This window comes from Phodopus roborovskii, unplaced genomic scaffold (genome assembly GCF_943737965.1).
Source record: "Phodopus roborovskii unplaced genomic scaffold, PHOROB, whole genome shotgun sequence".
Lineage (NCBI taxonomy): Eukaryota > Metazoa > Chordata > Mammalia > Rodentia > Cricetidae > Phodopus > Phodopus roborovskii.
This window is the reverse complement of record NW_026125959.1, coordinates 294,633-319,681: the sequence shown is the minus strand read 5'-3', so window position 1 is coordinate 319,681 and position 25,049 is coordinate 294,633. Positions and strand designations below refer to the sequence as shown.

The window sequence follows — 25,049 nt, the reverse complement described above, 5'->3', positions numbered from 1 at the left end:
TTAGCTGTTAGCAAAGTGCATATTAAAACTGCATTAGATTCTACCCTACTCAACTCGGAATGCCTACCATAAAAATGTTCTGGTGCTCCTCCCTTAACCTAGAGACAGGGGAGAAGTCCTAGTCCCTACTTCAAATGACTTGACAGATTTAGATGACCCCTCCTAGATGGCATCACCCTACATGGGGAGTGGGGTGGGTGGGAGGGGAGAGTGGTCAGGATACATGTGAGGGGGAGAGACAGGGAAAGAAGGAGGGAGGAAAGGAGGGAGAGGGAACTGGGATCTATATGTAAAAAAGAAAAAGGTTCTGGTGATAATATGGATAAAAGGAAACACTTATAGATTGTTGGCAAGAATCTAAGTTGTTCCAGACCCTATGGATGTCTATACTGAGGTTCCCCCAAACACTAAAAATAGAATTCCCTCCCACATGTCACACCTATAGTCCTACTTGTTAGACAACCAAAAGGACTCTAAGTAAACATCCTCAGAAACACTTGCACATGTGTGAGTATTATAGTACTGTTCACTACAATCAAGTTATAGAATCAAGGTTGGGAAGGTGACTCATCCGGAAAGCACTTGACTCATGAGTCTGTGAGTTCAGATCCTCAGAACACAGAAACGTCAGATATGCAGATAACCAGAAATGGCAAGATGGGAGGTGGAGACAGTCTTGTAGCTCACTTCCTAGCTAGCCTAGCCTACTTGTTGAAATTCCAGGCCAATGGGAGATCCAGTCTCAAACAAAAAAGGGAAGGTACCTGAGTAATGACACCTGAGGTTGTCCTTTAAAGTCCACATACAGATATGAACACATGTGGAATCTGCCTTGGTATCAATCCATAGATTAATGAATAAAGAAAATGTGGTCTATATAAACAAATGGAGTTTTATTCAGTCATGAAAAATTAAATAATTTCATTTGCTAAAAAACCTGATGAAACGGGATAGCCTCATATTAAGAGAAACTAAATCACATGCATCAAGATAATACCACATGTTTTTTCCTCATTAGTAGATCCTATAATTCTTTGTAGGTATATAAATTGAAGTGAGGAAATCAGAAGAAGTTAATATAGTCAAAGTACAATGTGTATTTGGAAGAAACTGTCTCTACAAAATATAACAGTATGTCCAATTAGTCAATAAATAGGATAGGATCTGGGAGATGGCTCAGCAGGTAAAAAGCAAATGCAGCCAAACCTGAAAACCTAAGTTTGACTTCCAGGACCCATATTCTAATCTGTATATGGTTATCTGACTTCCATACACACACAGTATGGCATGTGCACATGCACATGCACACATGTACACATGTGCACACATGCTAAACAAATGTTTAATTTTTTGCCTGATGAAGGGTCTCAAGTAACCGAGCCTGAGACTGGTGTAGATCAGCTATACAGCTGAGAATGGACTTGAATTCCCAATCCTCCTGCCTTTACCTGCTAAGTGTTAGGATCACACCCATGTACCACCATGCTCATCAATAAATTCAAAATAAAATAGAGGAGGAAACCACTGGAAAAAGATTATGTCCTTGTGAAGGAGATTAGTGTTAAAGTAAGAGACATTTCCACCCCAGGTACTTCCCAGATACTTCATGTGAAGACATTGAAAAGTGTTCTCTCTGAGCTGGAACACATACTCATGAGACACTAAATTGGCTGGCACCTTGATCTCTAGGACTTCTCAGCCACCACTATGCTTTAAGGCTCTTGAAAAAGGAAGGAAAGCAAGTCAGTGGTCCATATTTGGTCCATTTGCTAAAACTTGCAATACATTCTTGAACTTGGTTTGTCTCTCTGATTCTTAGCCATCCATGCTAATCTGAATGTGAACTTTCTCTACCAGGTCCTCACCCCAAACTATTTGATTAGAGCCTAGGCTACACTAGAAAATGAAAATCTAGGCAAAGGTCATCACGACCAAAAATGAAAGTTTTCAATTTCTCTACCCAACCCTCCTCCTCCTCTCACCATGGCCTCTGTGGTGGTGGTGCCAGCCGACACTGTTCTTCTAGCCACTGAAGGTAAAACTTGGCAGTTAGCTTTGATTTATCTCCCTTCTCAATTGTTATAAAAGATTAACAAATTGTATTGTTTATTTCCTCCAAACAGTTCCATGTTCCTCTTCTTCCTCTCCACATCCCCTGCTTTGGACCCCAAAGTCTTTCATTTTAAATTTAAGTGTGTGTGTGTGTGTGTGTGTGTGTGTGTGTGTGTGTGTGTGTGTGTGTAGGTGCTCACAGACATCACAAAGAGAGCATGAGAGCTCCAGGGAGACACAGTTACATGCAGGTGGGAGGCACCTGATGTGGATGCCAGGAACCAAATTCTTGAAGAGCAACAACCACTTGTAACCACTAAGCCACCTCTTCAACCACTAATGCCCAAACTCTTGCTGTCAAACTACGAATCAAGACATTAGCCTTCCAACAACACAGGATTCTTGCAGTCTCCTCAAATATGCCATAAAGTTTTCTACATCTTCACCATCATATAGTTCCCTTTGCCTGGAATTCCTTCCCCCAAAACCCCCACTTTAAACTTGCTATCTTCATTGTAAGCTAGTCAGTATTCAGCTCAGAATTTCATCTACATTTAATCATTTTCTCCACAAAGGTACTTGATTTCAACAAAATAGACACAACAGTCTCAAGATATATGGTCTAAGATTCTCAAGTCTATGATTAATGGTAATCTTAAGCATCCATGTCAGAACTTCAGGGCTAAAGTACTTATCGGGCTATTAAATACTGTAACTAAAATATACTCTGCATTTCATTGCATTATTACTTTAGTAACATCAACCTTTATCTTAATCTGAAAAGAAACAATAAAGCTGTTGTCACTTCAGGAACATTATTGCATGTATAACCAAACATTAAATACACAAAACAGCCTTATAAAACCTCTTGCTCCCACACAGCAGTCACACAGAATCTAAATCAAAACTGAGTCTCAGCAAAATTATAATCTCTTCATGTACTAGACCTTTGGAAATCATTTAAACGATGAGTGTGAAATACATAAATGCCCACCTACCAAACATCTATTATTGTACTTGTGTTAAAAACAATGACCTGTTGCCCTGTTGAGAACATGAGCTTTTTGGTGGAATCCTGTTTTGCCAATTTTCTTTTTAATGCTAAAATTGACCTAACTGCTCCAAAATATTTGTTGAATGAAACTGTCTCCTGGTTGGTCTCCCTGCCCCCAGGCCATCTTCCTTTCAGAAATCCTGCCTATTGTTTTACAAAAACACCACTGTGACGTCACTTTATTGCCTCCAAACCTTTGCCTACTGTTCACCCTCTGCTTTACATAACAGTGTTTCCAGTTTCTGATAGGGCCTTCCTATCCTGGCTTCAGCCTCTGTTTTCAGCCTCTTTCCCATTCTCTCCTTTTCACATAAACTCTCCTCAAGGTACAACAGCTGTTCTTGGAACACTTTGGAATTTTGCCATGCCTTTTCAAACACGGTTCTGGTTTGAAAGGTCATCCATCTTCTTTTGCCTGAAAAATGCCTTTATTAATAAAGCTTATATTAAACACTACTTTTATAGCTTTCCCTGAGCACAGAATCATTGTGGCCCTAGCTTGATTTAGGCACCACTGTGTTTATCTGAAAATATACTAGGCTAACTCTGCAGGGAGGACAGAAAGGGAGGAGTACTCTGTCTAGACACTTACCCCAGCAGCGACTGCAGCACTGCAAGTTAAGCATACCTTTCTTGCGGCAGTGGGAGGATGGGGATGGATGACCTTTAATTCATGAGGTGCTACTGTTGTGCTGTGCTCATCTTTCACACAGTTCTGTGTACTTGTGTGTTGGGGGTTGGGACAGCAGAGAAAAGGAGAGACGGGAAGAAAGAGAGAGGAAAGGGGGATTGAAGACTAGGTGGACGCAGTGCAGTAAAGGCAGATGGGCGGACCCACATTTTTTAGGCGCCACAGTTTTGCAGAGGTCCAGCCCTGCAAGCTGAGAAGAGCAAGGGGTTGGGGGTTGGGGGGAAGGTGGAAAGGGGAGGGACCGCAATCCCTCGGAGCCCGCCGGCCTAGACTGCCTGGCGACCACCTTCTGCCCCATCAAGGTCGGTTCCTGCAGCCGGGACTCACGCCTACTGGGGCAGGCGGGGCGCGCAGGGCAGCACAGCCCCACAGGTGGCAGCGGCAAGGAGACGGTTCCCGCCAGGCTAGGCAGTGGAGCGCCGCACAGCGCGCCTTGCCGCCTCCCAGCCGCCGCCCAGGCAGTTCCCGGCCAGCGCCAGCAGGCCTGCTCGGTCGATCTTCGAGCCGAAGATGCGGCGGGGTTGGAAGATGGCTCTGTCTGGGGGGCTGAGGTGCTGCCGCCGGGTACTGTCCTGGGTGCCAGTGCTCGTTATTGTCCTCGTCGTTCTCTGGTCCTACTATGCCTACGTCTTTGAACTCTGCCTGGGTAAGTGGGGCTGGGCACAAAAAGTGGGGAAATTATGCTCCAGCATAATCGGCTGCTCTTTCCTTCCCACTGATGTCCCCACTGCGCTCAGCCCTCACTCTGCGGTTTTCCTTTCGCTCCCGGAAAAACTCCCAGTCGCCAACCTTGGGCTTCTCACAATATCTCCCACACGCCTTCCCACGAGGGTCCCACCACGTCGCCACCACCTCTCCTCTAGGGTTTCCTATTTCTTTGCTTTACCCATGGTAATTTCCTGGCTCTTCTCACTGGACACCCCCCCTTACCCACGCAGGGTAACCACTTAGGCTGTAGCTTCTCCTTCTGAGCCCACCCAACCAATTGAGGAAGTCCTTAAAGTGCCCGCTCCACCAATGCGTCCAACTAAGAGCCCCACCATTTCCCACTCCTACTAGGGTTCCTTCCGTGCTGGGGATTCCCTACCAGGGAATCCAAAAATGTTTCCTGTATTCTCATATTAGCTCACCTTTTCACCACATTGGGATCCATACTTTCTCTCTGCAAACCTCATACACAGGCTGACGTGTTTCACATCTCCATCCACATTCTGTTGTATCTCACTTTTCACACAGTGAAATCCCTCCATCCTTCCCTGAGATCCCATAGTGCACACGTGTGTACATGCACGCAACACACACACACACACACACACACACACACACACAGATGCTTCGTATGTTCACCTTCCTATGACCCCCCCCCCCCGCAGTATGCTGTTCTATCTCACATTTAAGCACAGTGATTATAAGCCTTCCTGTTTCCTTCCCTGAGGGCCTTTTCTTTTTTCAGAGTTCCAGTAGAGTGGGGGTTCTCCACAACACTCACTTCTCATACTAGAGCCAATTGTACTACATTGGGATGTCCTCCAGCCTCATCCCGTTCCACTTTGTGAAGCGTTCAACTCCTTCCCATTAGACGGCCCACATTATTTTCTGACACATCGAACCAGTGACCCTGCTTTGTCAAATTATGATCATGTCTCACCCACTATAATCTCATACTAGAGTGTTCTCTTTAGACTTCAAAGAATTCCCACAATTTTTACCATATCCCACTGAAGAGCCCCCCTTTGTTGTTGGTGCTGGATTTTTTTATTTTTATTATTTTTTCTTTTTAAAACAATCTTTATTTTATCTACCAATCCCAGTTCCCATTCCCTCCCTTCCTCCTACTCTTCCCACCTTCTTTCCACCCCATCCCCCATCCAACCTCAGAGAGGGTTAGGCCTTCCATGGGGAATCAACAAAGTCAGCCCCATCACATTGAGGCAGGACCGGGGCCCTCCCTCCTGTAAGCTGAGCAAGGTAGCCCTCCTTAGGGAATGGGCTCCTAAAAGCTAGTTCATGCACTAGGGATAAATACTGGTTCACCTGCTAGTGAACCCACAGACTACTCAAGCCCTCCAACTGTCACCCACATTAAGAGGATCTAGTTCAGTCTTCTGCTGCTTCCCCAGCTGTCAGCCTAGAGTCAGTGAGCTCCCCCTTGTTCAGGTCAGCTGTTTCTATGGGTTTCTCCAGCCTGGTCTTGCCCCCTTTGTTCATCACTCCTCCCTCTCTACAACTGGATTCCAGGAGTTCAGCTCAATGCTTAGCTGTGGGTGTCTGCTTCTGCTTCCATCAGCTACAGGATGAAGGCTCTAGGATGGCATATAAGGTAGTCATCAATCTCATAGGGGAAGGGCATTTAAGATAACCTCTTCACTATTGCTTAGATTCTTATCTGGGGCCATTGCTGTGGATTTCTGAGAATTTCCCTAGTTCCAGGTTTCTCAATAACCATAATGAGCCTCTCCTTTTCTAACCCTGATTTATCCTTGTTATCTTTTCTGAGAAACACTCTCCTCTTCCAGTGTTTTTCCATTGTTCCCACCACATTCTATCACTATCTGTCTCTGGCACTTGGCATTGTTTCCTCTAGGAGTGTACTTACCCCCTGCCTTCTCAAGTCTGGAAAATTCAGTTCTTTCTTGCTGAAGTTTGTAACACTTTCTGCCTTTCCAATGGGAATATCATTTCTGGTTTCCTCCTCTTTTTAGATCAACCCTTTTAATGATGTCGCCTTTTCTTATGTCCTGGCCTGCCACACCAATAATCACTTTAGCCCTTCTTTATTTATAGTATGGTTCTCACCATATGTCTTGTGCTTTCAAACTCAAAATTCTACATTATTTCACAGCACAAAATCCAAGACTCTGACCCCCCCACCCAGTCCTCTGTCTATTACATATGGCCTTATAATATTTTCATAAACTCTAATTAGTTTTCATAAAATATCTTTTCTCCTCCCAACAGAAATTTCTCAGAAGCCATTAAAGAGTCCCCATATCTTTTAAAATGAGATCTCATTAATACCTATTATCACTTCAATACTAGAATCCCATTGCTAGCACCCTTAGACTTGTGATGTGTAGTCTCCCCTATTCATTCAATGTGGGGTTCTCAATGCCACCCCATTAGTATTCCTACTCATTCCATCAAACATCTCTTCAACTCTGCCTTCCCATGACTCATTTATTTCCGCACATATCTTAACATCTCACCTTAAATATTACAGTTACCATGCTACTTTTCAGCCCCAGGACACAACTACACTTATAACACCTTTCTCTTACATATTTGGCAAAACTACACTACTCCTACACAGATTTGGGTGAAGTAGGGAGGCAAGAAGTGACCCTGTTTTTCTGATAGAATACTTCCTTCTAGTCAACTCTATACATCAAGATTGGGCTTTTTTTCTGGCCTTCTTAATGATGTTATGGAAATACAGGGGAAAAAAAACTTTTAAAATAAGTTTCGTTTGTTGCTTTCATGGATAGATATTTAAGCTGTTTTCTGTTTCTTCATCTCAATCTGATATAAAGGTACATTAAGTAGGTGATAGAGTGACTGGGAAGTTGTCTTGTTCTCAGACCTTACCACTTTGGCTTTTTTGAATGATTAACTAAGGGATCAAAAGTTCAGCTCCATTGTTACTGTGTGTACACTGCTCCTCGGAACAATACCACATTGTCCACACTGTTAAACCTACTTTAAAGCCCTTCAGTACTGACTTAAATGAGTTCACCAAGAAATCATGTTAGAAATCAGTAATGATGAGAGTTAACTCTTACATAGTACTTTGTGCCCTAAAAAAAAAAAAAATGCTGTCATTGCTGTAGCTATAATTACAGCCTATATATCACCTCATTTAATCCTCACAGCTATTGAGGGTAGGTACCATTATTATCCCCACTGTGCAATATATGTGAACTGAGTCAATAAACTGAAGTAACATCAAGAATCAGTGCAAATAGTATGGTGAAGTGACACACACCTGTAGTCCCAGTACTTGTGAAGTAGAGGTCAAGAGGATCAGGATCAGGAGTCCAAGGACATCCACAGCTACATGGAAAGTTTGAAACCAGGCTACATAAGACCCTGTTTTACAACCCCCCACCAAAATAAATCAGTGCATATAATTGGCTTTCTATAAGTTCTTAGTCATGTCATACTAAAAACTGCAAGAAAGCTTAGGGTTTCTTTTGCTTTAGTAAACACACTTGTGCAGAACTTGCCATATGCTAGGCTTTATTTCTGAGTAAGCACACACACACACACACACACACACACACACACACACACACACACACACACAGAGACAGAGAGACAGAGAGACAGAGAGAGAGTACTCTTAACCTTTACGAGGTACATACTATCATTATGACCAATTTGATGACAAGAAAACTGAGGAATGAATTGATTACCTCGTTTATCTGAGATTATAGAGTTAGTAAATTGTTAAACTTGGATGGCAACACAGGCAATATGATCCTTCAGTTCATGCTATCCTAACATGCTGCTTCCTCTCAACTAGCACAGAGCTCAAACTTGTGATGGACAGGCCCAGTATAACCTGAAAATGTATTTTATTTGGCTTGGACAGTGTTTTTTTTTTTTTTAGCATTTTTAATATCAGTTATCATTATTTAAACTAGGGTAAGCCTAGCAAAGAGCCTCAGTTTGAGATAGGAGGATCATTTTGGCCTAGGAGTTCAAAATAAGCCTCTATAATATAAGTAGAGCCCATCCCCAAAATAAAAATCAATAAAATAAGTGGCCTTGACTTCTGTTTCTGGCTCTACCATTCTATGATGCCATCTTCACTTTATAATATTAAATGTTTTGTAAAGTTTTAAATTAGGTGTGTGTGTGTGTGTGTGTGTGTGTGTGTGTGTGTGTGTGTGGTATTTGGAGGGATATGCTACAGTATGCTGTGGAAGTCAGAAGAAGTGCATGGCTTGATTACTTCCTTCAATCATATGAGTTCTGGGGATTGCATTCAGACCCTCAGTCTTGGCAAATGCCCTTCCACATTGAGACCTCTTGTTGGTCCTTCTTTTTACAATCTTTTAACAAATGTATGACCTGAATTTCAGAAATGATGAATCAAAATTTCCTAAACTTACATTTACTTTACAGTTGAGACCTGGAAGTCAAGCCTACCTGATAACAAAGCCACCCCTTTACCAAATATAACAAAAACAATAGATTAGGGGTTTGATAGGACTTGAAAAGTAATATTAAAGAACTAACTTTCTTCCAAAGAAAACCTCATCTCTCCTAAATGTCAGGTTATAAATGAAACTAAAGTTGATAATTTTATACTTACATTTTTGTTTATAGTAGGTTAATTATAAAATAATTACATCATTTTCTCCTTCCTATTCCTCCCTCCAATCCATCCCATGCACCCCCTTGCACTGTCTCACATTCATGGCTCTTTTCCTTAATTGCTGTAACACATAGTTGCAAATATGTAAGTCCAACCTGCTCGGTCTGTATCATGTAGTTGTGTGTATATGCTTTCAGGGCTGACCATGCTGTATTTCCCAACCATCCATTATGCTCTTCCCTGGGGAAGACAATTTCTCCTGTTCTCAGCATTCCTTAGTTGCTGTAGTTCTTTGTCGAGGGTTGAGGCCCCATGAGATTTCCCCCCTTCCATATTAGCATGTCTATTGTTGTCATGCTTATTCAAGTCTCATTTAGGCAATCTTGTTGATAAGAATGCATGTTTGTAGCCTCTCTGACTTTTCTAGGAGACATAATCTCACAGAAAACTTCCTGTTCTCTGTCTCTGCCAGTCTTTCCACCCCCTCTTCTGTAATGATTTCCAAATCTTAGGTGCAGGAATTGTGTTGTAGGTATATCAGATGGGCTATAAGTTTTTTTTTTTTTTTTTTTTTTTTTTTACTAATTCTGCTTTTACAAGCTAGAAGATCTAGGATGTCTTTCAACCTCAATTGTTTTCATATGGATCTCACTAGTATGGTTGTTTATTCATACCACAAATACTTGATTAGTACTTGCTCTGCACCAAGCATTGCTATTGTAAAGTTTAAATAATGTAATGCTTGAAAAGCATGCACTATAGTTAACAACACATTATAAGAGTGCTAGTGGGCTGGAGAGGTGTCTCAGAGATTAAGAGCACAGGCTGCTCTTCCAGAGAACTCAGGTTCAATTCCTAGCACCCACATGGCAGCTCACAGCTATCTGTGGCTCCAGTGCCAGGGGATCTGTCACTAATGCACATAAAATAAAGTTAAATAAATTATTTAAGAAAAAGAGTGTGTGGGTTGGAGAGATGGCTCGGGGTTAAGAGCACAGGGTGTTCTACCAAATGACCAGGGCTCAATTCCCAGCACTCACAACAGTTTGTAAACTCCAGTTCCAGGGAATCCTGCACCCTCAAACATACATGTAGGCAGTACACCAATATACATAAAATAAAAAGAAATTATTTTTAAAAAAGAAGAAAGAATCTGAGTGTGTTAGGTGTCAACTTACTTTACTAATACGAGTATAAAGTATTCTACCTCCCTCATAAAAGCTTGCATTGTTTTTGTATTGACCATAATGCATTCCTTTGACTTTTGTATCAAACAATTTAAAAGCCTTGAAAGTTTCAAGCTTGAAAATAAAACTTGATCTTAAAACCATCGCTATTCCCCTTTGAATTTCAAATAAATAATCATGAAGGATTTAGAGTCAGTTCCTCTCAGAAGCTTAACATATTTAATAAGAAAGAAAAATGATAGTGTCCACTTCATTAAGTTAAACTTTATATGACAAAACACAACCCCTTTAAAGTATTCAGTCATTTAGTACATTTACAGTGTTGTGAAGCCATTACTTCAGTGTAATTCCCAAATAATTTACCCCCTAAATAAACCACATAGACATTAAAAAATAACTCCCTTTCCAGAAGAGCAAGAGTCAGTTTTCTCTAAGAGTGTGGTACCTGGTAGTCCACCAATCCCGTGGGGGGGGCCTCACCACACCCATGAGTGTATGGATAGCACAAATTAGAGTCAGTGGGTTATTTAATAAAAGAATATTAAGTTAGGAATCACAGGGTGGTATCTGGCAGGAGTTAAAGAGAAGTAACTCCCTATTCCCTTCATCTCCAGTCTCTGTTACCCTGTCAACCACTGATCTATATTATGGCTCTGCTTGCCTAGTCTACAGTACATCTCTCTGTGTCTCTGTCTCTCTGTGTGTCTTTTTGTATCTGACATTTTTGAGTTAGCATTATGTTTTCAAAATCTACCTACATTGCAGCATCTAACAGGAAACTATTCCTTTAATAGATTAATAATATTCAACTCTATGTCTTTGCCAAAGTTTGTCTATACATTTGGGATGGTGTTTTACCTTTTCTTCTGTTCGGAACAATGCTACTATGAAGATTTGTATGGTAATGATTTTATATACATGTGTGTGTGTATATTCTAGTATTTAAAAATATATACCAGAGGGAAGGATAGAAATGATTGAACTGTTTGGTACCTTTTTGAGGAATCTCTAAACTGTTTTCCAATGTGACTAAACCATATTACATCTCTACTAACAATGAGAGATAAAGGGTTTCAAATTATCTGCATCATCACCAATATTTTTTTCCATTAAAAAATTGACTGCCTTGGTATAGTGTAACATGATATCTTTTGTGGCTTGATTTGCATTCCTAAATAAGTAAACATGTTGTGCATATTTTAGTCACTTGACTATTTTTATATTTTCTTTGAAATGTATCTATACAGACTGAACAGGTTGCATATATGTATTTAGGAATACACACATACGCACACACACACACACACACATATGTATGTAACTACAATTAATGAAAAAAAGAGCCATGAATTTGAAAGAGAGCAAGGGATGGGGTGTATGGAAGGGTTTGGAGGAAGGAAAGGGAAGAAGTAAATGATGTAATCCTAATCTCAAAAAACAAAGGAAATATTTTAAAAAATTCAAGTTTTTTCCATTTTAAAAAATGTTTCTTCATTTTCTTTCTTTAAAATGTGTTAGCATACAAGATGAGTTTCATTCTAAAATCTTCATATATGTATATAATTATACCTTGTGCGTAGTCACTTACATTATCCTCTCTTGTCCTCCCTCTTCCTTGACTCCTTTCTCTCCTTAAAAAGTCCCTCTTTTGTGTCATATATGTGTGATATTTGCCTCCCCTCCCATCACTCCCTTTTCCTTGCCTTCTGACCCTTTCTCCCTCCCCATGTAACTCCTGTCTCCTTTCATGTAGTTAATTCTAGGAGGGGAAACCTGTACTAATTTTCTTTACCTAACACAGTCAAACAATTTTCTTGAATATGACAAAATTTCATTAATTTTTATGGTTGAAAAACTCCATTTCGTGTGTGTATTTATCACATTTTATCTTTCATGTGTTCATAAGCACATAGTCTAAATCCATATTTGGGCTATCATGAAAAATGGTGCAGTAAACATTAATGCCAAGTATCTGTGTGGTATGCCAACATGGATTCTTTTAGGTTTATACCCAAAACTGGTAATGTTGAGTCATATGTTAGTTCTATTTTTGAGGCTTTATATAATTAGTATTTAGTTAGTATACAAAGTAGTGAGTGTCAGTGTGACATTTCGTACATACACTCTTTGTAATTTGTTCATATTCAGCTTCCCATTATCTTCCCTTGTCCCCCCTTCCCCTTCCCTCCCCTGTTGGTCCCCTTCCTCTCCTCTAAGTAGTCTCTGCTTTCAAGTCTTGGTATGCTCATATACAGTTTACACACATATATAACTTGATTCTACATATGAGAGGAAACATGGGGTATCTCTTTTCTCCCACTTTCACCTTTGTTCCCCCATTTGACCTCCTTTTCCTACACACTTTGATTTCCCTATCATATATATGCATAAATAGATAGATATACTGTTAAATGTAGATTCTGCATATGATTCTGGCGTAATTCACTTAATATGGCGATGTTAACTCCCACCAGTTTCTCTGAAAACAACATCCTCTCATTGTTGTGAGATGTGCTAAAAATAGCAATTTTAGTGTGCATTAAGATAGGTTCAATACCACAGACTAAAAAAACTAACATCTGAAATGACACAAAAGAAGGGACATATTAATTCAGATTTCACCTTGGTTCATAAAAGGACCAGATAGCTAGACTTAGTATTCCCCATGCTTACACGAATTATCATAGAGATCTCCTTAACATTCATTCAAATGGAAATGAAAACAGTTTCCTGGGAATTTTGGCTCTCTGAATCTTTACCCCATGACAGTAATAACTTCAAGCCTTAAAAAAAATGGCTAGTCATGCCTTAGTCAGTGAAGATGGCTTACCTCACACAAACTGGTGCTTAGTGACCCAGGTGAGTCCAAATGGTAGGAGTGTCTGAAAAGTGAGAAAAATAATTAAACCCAAATCTAAAGAGACCTATGTCCGAAGTGCCAAGCCTTAGTATAATCAGGCAAAATAATCACTCTTCCAAACAAAGGCCCAAATGAACAAACAAACAAGCAGACAGACAGATCAGCAAAACCACTCCTGTAGATGTTGTGCCTAGAGAAAGGGATTACTACTTGTCATGACAGGTGCCAGGGTTTCCTCAAGATCTTATATGGTGTTGACTCTCCATGCATAGCTTCTTCAGCCACTTTCTCTAAAGTGTTTTTTTTTCCTGGATACCAAGAAGGCCTGTGTCACCTGAACTTCTGAGGTTCTTGTTCTGGCTGAAGTCCATCAAAGCTGTTGCTCAAACCTGTAGGCTCTGTTTCCTGTTGCTTTCCTGAAACTGCCAAGCAAGAGATTAGCAGAGAAGACATATTTTTTATGCAAGCCTGGACTTGAGGAAAGTAGGAAGACACTCCATCTCAGAGTAGCCTCCTTTTCTATTTCTAGGTTTTTTTTTTTTGTTTGTTTGTTTTTTTGTTTTCGTTTGTTTGTTTGTTATGAGGAATTTATGTTCTGGTTCCCATAGTGTCTGCACTGGTTTACATCCCAACCAGTGATATATGCAACCCCCCACCCCCCAATCCTTGAGAACATTTGCTGGTGTTTCTTTCCTTGCTAATACCCATTCAGCCAGGAGTCAGATGGACTCACAAAGTGGTTTGAATTTACATTTCTGTGGAGGCTAAGATTTTTTTTTAACACTTTTGAAAATATTTTTTGCATTTCTTGTTATTAAATTTTTTGACCCATTTGTTGATTGCATGATTTGGAGTTTTTGAAGTTTAATTTTCTAACTTCTTCAGGGATTGAAGATATTAATCCCTGATCTAATGTATAGTTAGAAAATATTTTCCTTCCCTCCTGTAAGCTGTTTCTTCACCCTGGTGATTGTTTCCTTTGCTATACACATTTTTAATTTCATGAAATCCCACCTGTAAATGCATGGGATTATTATCTGTGATATTGGGATCCTTTTCAGGAAGTCCTTGTCTATGCTTATGCCTATACCTTGAAGTGTTTTCCTCTAGCAGTTACAGATTTGCAGGGTAAAAAAAAAAAATAGGAAGCTAATTTTATTCTTTTACATGAATTGGGGGTTTATTGAATCTATAGATCCCTTTTAATAATGAAGTCATTTTCACAATATTAATTTTGCCAATCCATGTGCATAGGAGGTCTATCCATCTTATAATGTCTTAAATTTCTATTGCAGACGTCTTTTGTTTTTGTTTTTATAAAAATTTTTTTAGACAAGGTTTCTCTGTAGCCTTGGCTGTCCTGAAACTTGCCTTGTAGCTCAGGCTGGCCTTGAAGTCAAAGATCTGCACCTGATTCTGCCTCCTGAGTATGGGATTCAAGGCCTGCATCACCACACTTGGCTGTAGCAGTCTTTTCATATGGCTAGTTTATTCCTAGGAACTTTAAATTTCTGAAGCTGTTGTGATTGGAATCATTTTCCTGATTTCTTCTCACCGAGTTAATTTCATTATAGACAGGCTGTTGGTGGACTGGTAAAGCGCTTGTTGTATAATCCTGAAATCCGAGTTCAGTCGCCATAATCTGAGCACAGTGATGCACATCTGTATTCACACTGCTGTGGATAGAGATGGGCAGGTTCTTGGAGGTTCACTGGCCAACTATTCTAGCCCACTTAGCAAGCTCAAGGGCAATGAGGAAACTCTGCCTCTAAAACTAAAACAAAAAACCAAGGTGGGTAGTAACAACATAAGGTTGACCACTGTCTTCCACACACTTGCATGAACACACACAAAAAGAAAAAAACTACAGTCTGTCTATGTTAACTTTAGGTCCTGTTACACTGCTGAAAATAGCATATGCATGAGTTTTCTTGTGGACTCTTTAAGGTATTTAAGTAGAGTTTCATATGGTTTCAAGCAGAGATAATTTGCCTTCTTTCCTATTTGTATTGCTCTTATTCTTCCTCTTGCCTTATTGTTCTGTCTAAGAATTCAAGCACAATATTATTAACTAAGACTGGAGAAAATGGGTACTTTTTCTCATTTTAAAAGAAACACTTTCATATTTTCCCCCATTTAGTATTATGTTGGCTATAAGTTTGTTGTATATAGCCTCTATTATACTGAGGTATATCCCTTCTATTCATAGTTTTTCCTGGGGCTATCATGGAGGCACACTGAATTTGTGAAAGGCCTTTTCATCATCTATTGATATGATCATATTATTTCTGTTCCTGCGTCTATTTATGCACTGTACTATGCTTATCGGTTTACGTATTTTGCACCATCCATTTTTCTCTATTAAGAAATAGAGGGCACACACCTTTATTCCCAGCACTCGGTAATACCAGCACTGGGGAGGCAGAGGTAGGCAGATCTCTCTGAGTTCAAGGCCAGCCTGGTCTACAGAGAGAGTGCCAAGACAGGGAGGCTCCAAAGCCACACAGAGAAACCCTGTCCCAGAAAAAAATTAATGAAAATTTTTAAGAAAGAATTTTTGTATTTATGTTCATCAGGTAAATGTAAATTCAGTGGGTGGGAATGGTTGGGGGTGGGAAAGAGAGAAGGAACACATCTAGATTTGTTACTGAGGTGATATTGGCTTCACATATTGAGATTTACATTGGTAATGTTTCTCCCTTTTCTATTTTATGGACTAGTTAGAGCTTCATTGTTCATAGGTGATAGTTCATCTTTAAAGATCTGGCAGAATTTGGTGGTAAATTTGTCTTATTCTTTGCTTTTCTTTGTTAAAAGTCTCTGTTACTACTTCAATCTCTTTTCTTACTCTAGATGTTTACATTCTTTATATGTTATTTTATTAAAATTTCTAGTTAGCACTCAAAGAACTTGGTTTCATTGTGGCATTTTCACAAATATGTCATTATACAGTATTTGCCCCTTGACCACCCTCTCCTATTCTCTATCTCTTGCTCCTGCTGTGTCACTTACCCCAAATAGTCCCTCCATTTACTTTCATGTCACATATATACCTTATTATATTCTACTGTTAGCTCCCTTTAGACTTTACCATCTTCTCTCATTGTTCTCGTTCTACTTTATGTCCCACATATACATGGTGTTGTTTTCCTGAGATGGGATATTTTTATGTAGCCCTGCTTGTCCTGGAACTCACTATGCAGACCAGGCTGGGCTCAAACTCACCTACCTCAGCCTCATACATGCTGGGATAAAAAGAGCATGCCGCTATGGCAAGGTCATATATGTATAAAGGAGTTCAAATCTAGATTCTGCTTGTAAGAGAAAACATGAAACATGTGTCTTTCTTAGTTGCCTTGATTGACTGAACATAATCATCTCCAGTTCATCCATTTCCTATGAATATTTGGATTTTTCTTTATAGCTATTTGATTTCCATTTATCTGTTGATGACACCTTTGGGAATCAGGTTCTCCTCCTTCTCTGGAATCTATTATTGCCTGTTGAGTTGCTTGCTTCTTAATGACTTTACGAACTGTACTAGTTACATTTCTATTACTGTGAAAAATACCGTGATGAAGGCAACTTAGAAGGAACAGTTTATTTGGGCTTATGGTGTCATGGGTATAAGAATCACTCCTGATAGGGAACATGGCAGCAAGCAGCAGGCATGGTCAAGAACAGAATACTGAGAGTTCATATTTTCATACGCAACCGAGAAGTAGAGAGAGTGAACTGGGAATGGCACAAGTCATTTAACTCTCAAAGACTACCCCCAGTGCCATTCTTCCTCCAACAAGGTCACATCTCCTAAGCCCCCCAAACAACATCTCCAACTGGGAACCAGGTGTTCAAATGCCTGAAACTACTGGGTACATTCAAAACATCACATTAACCTATAGTTTAAAGACCATAGTCTTTGTCACCTTGGTCTGTCAATTCTCTGATCCTTAAGTGTTCAGTTAGTGGTGTAGCAGTTCCAAAAAAGCTTACAGCCAGCGCAGAAATGACCTGTGAGAGGCAAAAAGGAAATCTGGTTCATTATGACTTAGTTAACTGGTGCTAGTTCCAACTTCTAGAGTCTGACACCAGGCAGTTTATTTTAGCCATATTTAGCATAGCACAGTTTTGAGGAAAAAATGTTTCCTGATGATAATGAACTGAAGCCTGTGGGTACAACAAAGCTTAAGACATGTTTACACTGAAACTCCTTACAAAGCACATATGACCTCTTCCATAACGATCAGTTCCGTCAACTCAGAAACAGTGCTCAAGATAAGGGTCTAAGGAGAATGACTGAGGTAAACATAACAGTCTGTGGAAGTCAGGAATGGCCTGGCCTATGATAACACAGAGGTTACCTAGGCTATTGTAAAGTACAAGTGACATCTCTCATAAGGATGGGTTTATGGCCTGAGAAGTAATGTTCAAGAGCTGGGGAGGAAGAGTCTGGGATAAACAAACATAATCTGGGGGATTGGGTGAAGCCTGGCCCTATAGATAGCAAAAGATTGCCAGGTCATAAACTACATCCTTCCCCAGCATTCCATGTGGAACACTGGTAAACATCTACTTCCTTTGAAGAGATAAGCCTACAATGTTTAACTTTCCTGGTTTCCCCAGTGTTTATCTGTGTGCCCTTGTACCCTCTACCCAGTTAAGCTGAGAATCATGAATGCTGGAGGAAAAACTGTATTTGTTAAAGTATAATGTCTCAGTCTTTGCAGATTGGCTTTGTATTGGAGTTTCACTTAGTCATCATTAACTAAGCTGTTTACAACTATGCCTAAGCCCTCTCTTCCCGTTTTTTCAATTTCTGAAGTCCACCTAGAAGGAAAAGTTTGCAGTTTTTGCAGGCCTTTTAAGAAGAGGAATCACATTTTGAATGTCTTCATGATGTTGATGAGGAGAAGGAGAGTGAGAAGGAGGAGAGTGAAGAGGAGGAGAGTGAAGAGGAGGAGAGTGAGGAGGAGGAGAGTTAGTGAGGCCAAGCAGCAGCAACAGCAGAAAGGTAAACAATGGCCACCAGCAGAGGGAAGGAGTGAGCTCTGTAGTACAAACATTTGAAAATGTGGCAGAAGAGAAGGCATTCAGACATGAGTTTGACAATGAACTTGGTTTTAGAAGTATTTTTACACCTGAAATTCTTTAAAATCAGTTTAAGGAAAAAATTCTTTCTTGCAAATTTTCCAGTGGAGAGTTATAAACTTTTTAGGGGAAAATACCATAATTTAAAAGATCATGACATTTATTTTCATAGTTCTGAATTTTTCTTTATTTTTAAAACACCTTTTTCATTATTAAAGAGACTAACATAATATAGGCATAATTGAAATGAAAATACTGTAAGAGTCATCTGAAACTTTTCCAAAATGAATCTCTTACTAGTAATCTCTTGGATAAATGTACAGTTAGCTAATTCTATGATGAATTTGCCACACATAGTCATAGAATGATGTGGTTAGAGAGCTAATTTTAATTGCTGTTTCTTCAAATTTCAGCTCACTCATAGGGAAGTAAAGAACTAGAGTTACCTCATTTCTCTTACATATTTACTGATTGTTTATAACTGGACATGAAGTCAAATTTCCAAAAGTGGAGTACATGGGCTTGATGGGCTAGTCAACAAATACATTAGAGAGAAGATAAAATGAACACCATGTGATGGCTGTTATGTACAAACATAATCATAGTCATGAAGTTTAAATATTCTGAAGGACAAAAGCTAAAAAGCACATGTGAAATTAATTTTAATTATCTATTTAGTAAAATATATCAAAATGCTTACATTTCAACGTATTATCCACATAAAATAATTAACAAGGTTTTTAAATTCATTTTTATATTCCATTTTTCTGAAGCTAGTTTCTTTTTTATTAAATTTTATTTTGTTCTGACAGTATACTTGAATCACAGTTTCCTTTCTCCCAATTTCTCCCAGAAATTCCCTGCATCTCATCCCTCCCCCTCCACACTCTCTTTTTCTCTTTAGAAAACAGACAGGCAAACAAACCAGAAAATAAACTACTAACAAACCAGAATGAACAAAAAAATAAAGAAAAAAAAGCACAACATACACACACACACACACACACACACACACACAAACACACAAACACACATATGTGTGCATGTGTCCATGTAGGCTAAAAAGTGTTGAATCCCCCAGGAACTGGTGTTATAGGCAGCAGTAGGCAACGTAAAATGAGTGCTCTGAACTAAACAAAAGCAGCAACCACTCTTGGCAAATGAGCCATCTCTCACCCCTACACCATTTTAAAGAGATGTAATTAGCCCATTTGGAATGTACAAAAAACATCAAGTCCCAGGTTGACCCACCAACACTTCTTGTATACATTTCATTTGTATTCTCAGAGTATATGCTGGTTTTGTGAATTTGTTTTATTTTAAATTTAACTTTTTTGGAGAATTTCACATGTGAGTACACTGTATTTACATCTTTTTCACCCCCTCCCTGCCCCTCCAGCTCTTCCTGTGTCCCCTTCCCACACTCCCCACAATTCATGCCCTCTTCTATTATTGCTGTTGTGTACACACAAAGAAAGAAAAACAAAAAAGTTGTTGTGGAGTATTAGCTGGAGCTATGTACATTCATTTATGCTGTGGAATATTTGTTTAATGATGCAAGGATGTGTTGCATTCTTTTATGTTGCATTTGTTTAACTCTGTGAAGTTGTGTTACTTTGCCTGCCTAAAACACCACATTGGTCTAATAAAGAGCTGAACAGCCACTACTTAGGCAGAAGAGAGAAATAGTTGGGGCTAGCAGGCAGGGAGGATAAATAGGAGAAAGCAAAGAAAGGAGTGAGAAAGAGAGGAGAGGAGGGCACCAGGGGCCAGCCACCCAGCTACACATCAAGCAACCCAGTAAGAAGGAAAGAAAGGTATATAGTATAGCGAAAGTTAAAAACCCACAGTCAAAAGGTAGAGGGGATAATAATCTAAGAAAAGCTGGCTAGAAACAAGCCAAGCTAAAGCCATTCAAAGGTAAGAATACACCTTCATTTGGGAGTTGGGTGGCGGGCCCCCCAAAAGCAAAGAACAACAGTAAAAAGAACCAACTACAAATAATGAATCCAATTAGCGTTGCCTGAGTGTACATGTGTGTGTGTTAGGACTGACCACTTAGGATTGGAAAATCTGTCAGGGGACTCATCTTTGAAGAAAACTAATTCTCCTTTAGCAGCTATTGACTGCCTGCATCCTTGTGAACTTTTCCTCCATCCACATTTCCATGTCAACTGGTGAAGGTTCTATGCAACCATATTGAGAGTATATGGGTGCAGCACCTCAGTCATGTCAGCAAAGCACTCTCTCACAGCAATTGCTCTGATCCTCTGGCTCTTACCATCTTTCTGGCCCCTCTTCAGTGCTCCCTAAACCTTAGGTATAGTACCTTCTGATATGTTGAGAGCTAGCCGTTAAAGAGGAGGCTTCCAAGTTAGTTCCAGAGTCATTCTTCTACTCCCCTTCACAGTACCCGTTGCTCTGCTCTCCCTTTCTCTAGTACCCCTCTCTCATGGTCTTTTTCTGCTTTCTTGCCTTTTGCTACTCGAGTTATATATGCAAATCTGGACTCACAACTAGGAACAAGAATTAAAAGAGCAGTATTTGTCTCTCTGCTTGGGTTACCTCACTCAGGATAATATTTTCCAGTCCCATCCATTTGCCTACACCATTCATGATTTCAGTTTTCTTTTTAGTTGAGTAGAATTCTATATTATACCCGTACAAACCAATGTATTAGAAAAAAATAAAAGAAATCAAGTTATCAGATTTTTTTAACACAGACCAAATGTATCCTTTAAAAACATCTCCATTCAAATGATCATTCAAAGAATAATTTTAAAAAAAGCACACACACATTTGTGTGTAAAGGGAAGGGAAAAGTATGACTAATGAAAGGCTTGAAGAAATAGCACCTAAAATATATTCTCATTCACTGTTTTGACTCCACCCCTCCGCATTTCTCTCACTTTTAACTGTTCTGACAAAAAAAAAAAAAAAAAAAAAAAAAAAAAAAGGTTTAAAACTGTTCTGCTTCCAATAGCACAAGTACAAACAGATGGTGATGATAAAGACAGATAGGTCCCATTTGTATGATAGTGTTCTAAACAGGAGCAATACATAACTAATGATAAACCTGCAAGGGATGATTGGAAGCGCTAGATACAGTCAGTATGTGGCAAAATCTCTGGAGACTAGATTCTAGCCCCAACTCTACTGCTTTCAGTCAAGTATTCAATGAAGTATAAGCTAGTTGACATTTTAGTATAAACAGAATTTTTATTAGGTGACTTTTGCCCAATGGTAAGTTAACCTAAGCATTTTAAGGATGTATAAGATAGGTGTCGGACTTAAGGTTTCCATTGCTGTGATAAAGTACTACAACCAAAAATTAACTTACACATGTAAAGGTTTGTTTTATCTTATAGGTTGTCATTCATCCCTGAGGGAAGTTAGGACAGGAACCTGGAGGCAAGAGCTAATAAAGAGGCCATGGAGGAGTGCTGCTTACTGAGTCGTGATTTGCTTGGTCTACTTTCTTATAGCACCCATTGGTGGGACTACCAGCTCAGGGATGGCACCACCCACAATGACCTGAGCCCTCCCCAGTCAATCACTAATTAAGAAAATGCCCTACAAGCTTGTCTACTGCCCTATCTTATGGAGGCATTTTCTTACTGGAGAGTCCCTCTTCCCAAATGACTCTAGCTTATGTCAAGTTCACGTAAAACTATCCAGCACAGTGGGTCAGGCAGGCTAAGCTATGAGATTCAATAAGTTACATGTATTAAAATTTTCTTTCCCTTTTCCCCCACACTGCCCTTGAGCTCCATATGTAGCTGTGGATGATGTTTAACATAACTCCTCCTCTCCCATCTCCCAAGTTCTGAGATTGCAGACATGCAACACCATACCCAGTTTTATGTGGTGCTGGGGAACAAAAAGAAGCTAGGCACACATTTTACCAGTTGACCTGTATCTCCAGCGCAGCACTTTCAGTTCACTGAGATTTTAAACAGTGGGTTAATTGGGATATAGCTTCCTACTTTATCAGCTTTTAAGTTTATAACACAATGTCATTTATCCTTTATATTATTTGATTTGCTGGCTCTTCTAAAAGGTTACCTCTATGTTAAATGAGTGTTATTTTAAAAATATTACATTGCTGTTGGAAGCTTTGTGCTCATGCATGCCATGGCATGAGTGGGAGTCAGTTCTCTTCCTTTCACCATATGGGTCCTAAGGACCAAACCCAGGTTGCCAGGCTCGGCAGCAAGCACCTTTATCCACTTTACCATCTCAATAGCTCATGAATTCTTAATTACTAAATATTTAAGAGAAGGAAGCTAATATAGGATGGAATCTAATCATCCTTTCTCTCCTTCATTTTAGGAGTTTGGCTTCCTAAAATACTATAGATTAACTTATTCAAAATTCAATGCTGTGGAAAAATTAACTAGATAACACATTTTAAAATATTACTAATCTCTCTCTCTCTCTCTCTCTCTCTCTCTCTCTCTCTCTCCCCTCTCTGCCCTCTCTTCTATCTCTTTTCTCTCCACAGTGACTGTTTTGAGCCCAGCAGAAAAAGGTACGTGTATGTTGTGAACTGTGTTGGTTATGAATGTGTCATGTATCCTTTTCCTTTTCAAAAACTAAATTATATAAAGTCTATATACTGAGCAACTTTCCCAAAAATATGCTTGGTTCGTTAGAACATTTAGAGTGATTTTTTTAAAAAGGAAGCTTATTCAGAAATAGAACAAAACATATGTTCAGTAGCCCTTTTGGCTATACGATAGCAATTAGAAATTATAAAGATTCAGGGTGAGGTGAACACAACTAATCATATTATTGAGGTGAACACAACTAATCATATTATCTCCCATAGTGACCCCTAAGCTCTCCCTTGTTCTATGTTATTGTCCTAGCTACCTGGACTTTCTTCCCAATCCATCTCCTCTTTAATATATAGAATCCCACAGGCCTTGACCATCACAATTCCTATATATTCTTGTGTTCCTCTCAACAGATCATTACTATCTTAGCTTGATCTACATTCTTTTAAAAAAAACACTGAGACACTTTGCATTTAAAATGTGTAAGCTAATCATGAGTCTCCATGAACAATTAGCTTTACATTATTTTATCAGTAAGATCCAGAATATATAGTGTAATTTATAGTGTCACTTTTAATTCTCATTTCATGGGAGTTTGTTGTTAGAATTCATTTCCCTTCCTACCATTCAAGATCTGCTATGTTACTGTTCTGCATTGCTATTGCTCATTTAACATGGATAACAGAGCAGTAGGAATAGGAGACAATGGACAATAGTACTTAAAAGTGTGGGCGCTAGAGCCAGATTGAATTTACAGCTTGGCTCTTTTTGTTTTCTAATAAAATATTTCACCCCCATCCTATTATTTGCATACATAATAGAAACAATACTACCTAATTTGAGAAGCTGTTATAAGACAGTTTAATTGCACATAAAGCAGTTAGAACAAAGGTGAACAGAGCACATCCTAAAAGGTCAAAAAACATGTACTGTTATTATGACAGCAATAGAGCAAGTCTTAAGTTGCCATTTATTCTTATGTATGGTTTTTAAAGTCAGAAAATCATCTTGTATAAATACTAAATAATTTAAATATTTTCTATTACAAACTTTCAAGATCAGCCGGATATTCTACCAAAAAAGCATAATAACAATGTCCTCATTGTTCCAAATAATAATAATAACTTACTGTGCTGGGTATCCAACTAATACAAAAATGTGTAATTTTATTGTCTCTTCTGATTCTAGGAGTCCAAACTTCTTTTTCCCTGACAATTCTTAAATGTATCCACACAGTAAGCATTGACGTTAGACTTTGTTTGTACATTCTGTATTGGGGTGGAGTGGAATTTAGGAAACAGAAGGTATAGGTTGGAGATCTAGCTGTGCCATTTGCTAGCTCTGAGACCTTCATCAAGTACCTCACCTTCTTTGAACTTTAATTTCTATAAAAAATAACAGCACTTTGACATCTCAAGGCTCTACTGTGAACTAATAAATATCTGTAGCTAGTCTGCTTTGTTAGGAATCCTGACATTTAAGAATAACAATAGAGATGTGAGCACCTAACAAAGCAGACTTGCTACAGACAGTAAGCTAATGACTATCTGAGGTACCTAATAACTCTGAATATGTGACTGGTCTCCAACAACACTGAACTTTCAAAGTAGAGTAAAATAAGTAACGTGACTGTCAGAAGGAAATCAAACCTCCAAATCACATGACTTTTCATTGTCTCCAAAATTTAAAGAAACTATAATCAAACATACTAGAAAAGGTTTATATTTTTTTGTCTGCTTTATGGTGCCTATACTGGGTTAAACAGTCTTCCACAAAAATTCATGGCCACCTGAAACATTGGGATGTGTCCCTATTTGTGATAAGATTTGGGGGCATGTATGTAATCATGTCAAGATGAAGTCGTACAAGATTAGACTGAGCCTCGGTGACTTGTGTTCTAGAGGAAATTTGGATATGCAAATAGAGAGCCATGGCAGGAGGAAGGATGGTCGTGGTGCCTCAAAGAAGCACTGAAAATTATCTGCACCCAAAAGGAACTAGGGAAAAGCAGGGAAGGATTCTGTAATAGAGTTTTGAGCAAGAGTATACTCCAGAACTGTGATGGAATACATTTCTGTTGTGTAAACCAAGCAGATGTAGTTTCCTAAAACCTCAGGAAACTAACAGAGTTCCTGGTAAATTTCAAATTTCAAAATTCTCTTAACAGTGCCTTAGAAGTTAGGAGAGTTATAGCAGTAACAGCTAAGAAAGGCTTTGGTGTCACACCTACCTGGGATT

General features: G+C 39.2%; 1 protein-coding gene across 3 annotated transcripts in view; it reads left to right on the top strand.

The window, feature by feature from the left end:
• Window positions 1–4,197: 4,197 nt before the first annotated feature.
• Zdhhc15 (zinc finger DHHC-type palmitoyltransferase 15) overlaps window positions 4,198–25,049 on the top strand; it is a 91,361-nt gene continuing 70,509 nt past the window's right edge. The window contains exons 1-2 of one of the 3 annotated variants that reach the window (XM_051179190.1): window positions 4,199–4,443; window positions 22,757–22,783. In XM_051179190.1, coding sequence (XP_051035147.1) covers window positions 4,308–4,443; window positions 22,757–22,783 — 163 coding nt within the window. In that variant the 5' untranslated portion in view covers window positions 4,199–4,307. Of the gene's footprint in view, window positions 4,444–22,756; window positions 22,784–25,049 lie in introns of all 3 variants that reach the window. The other 2 variants (XM_051179189.1, XM_051179191.1) reach the window with 2 other exon arrangements.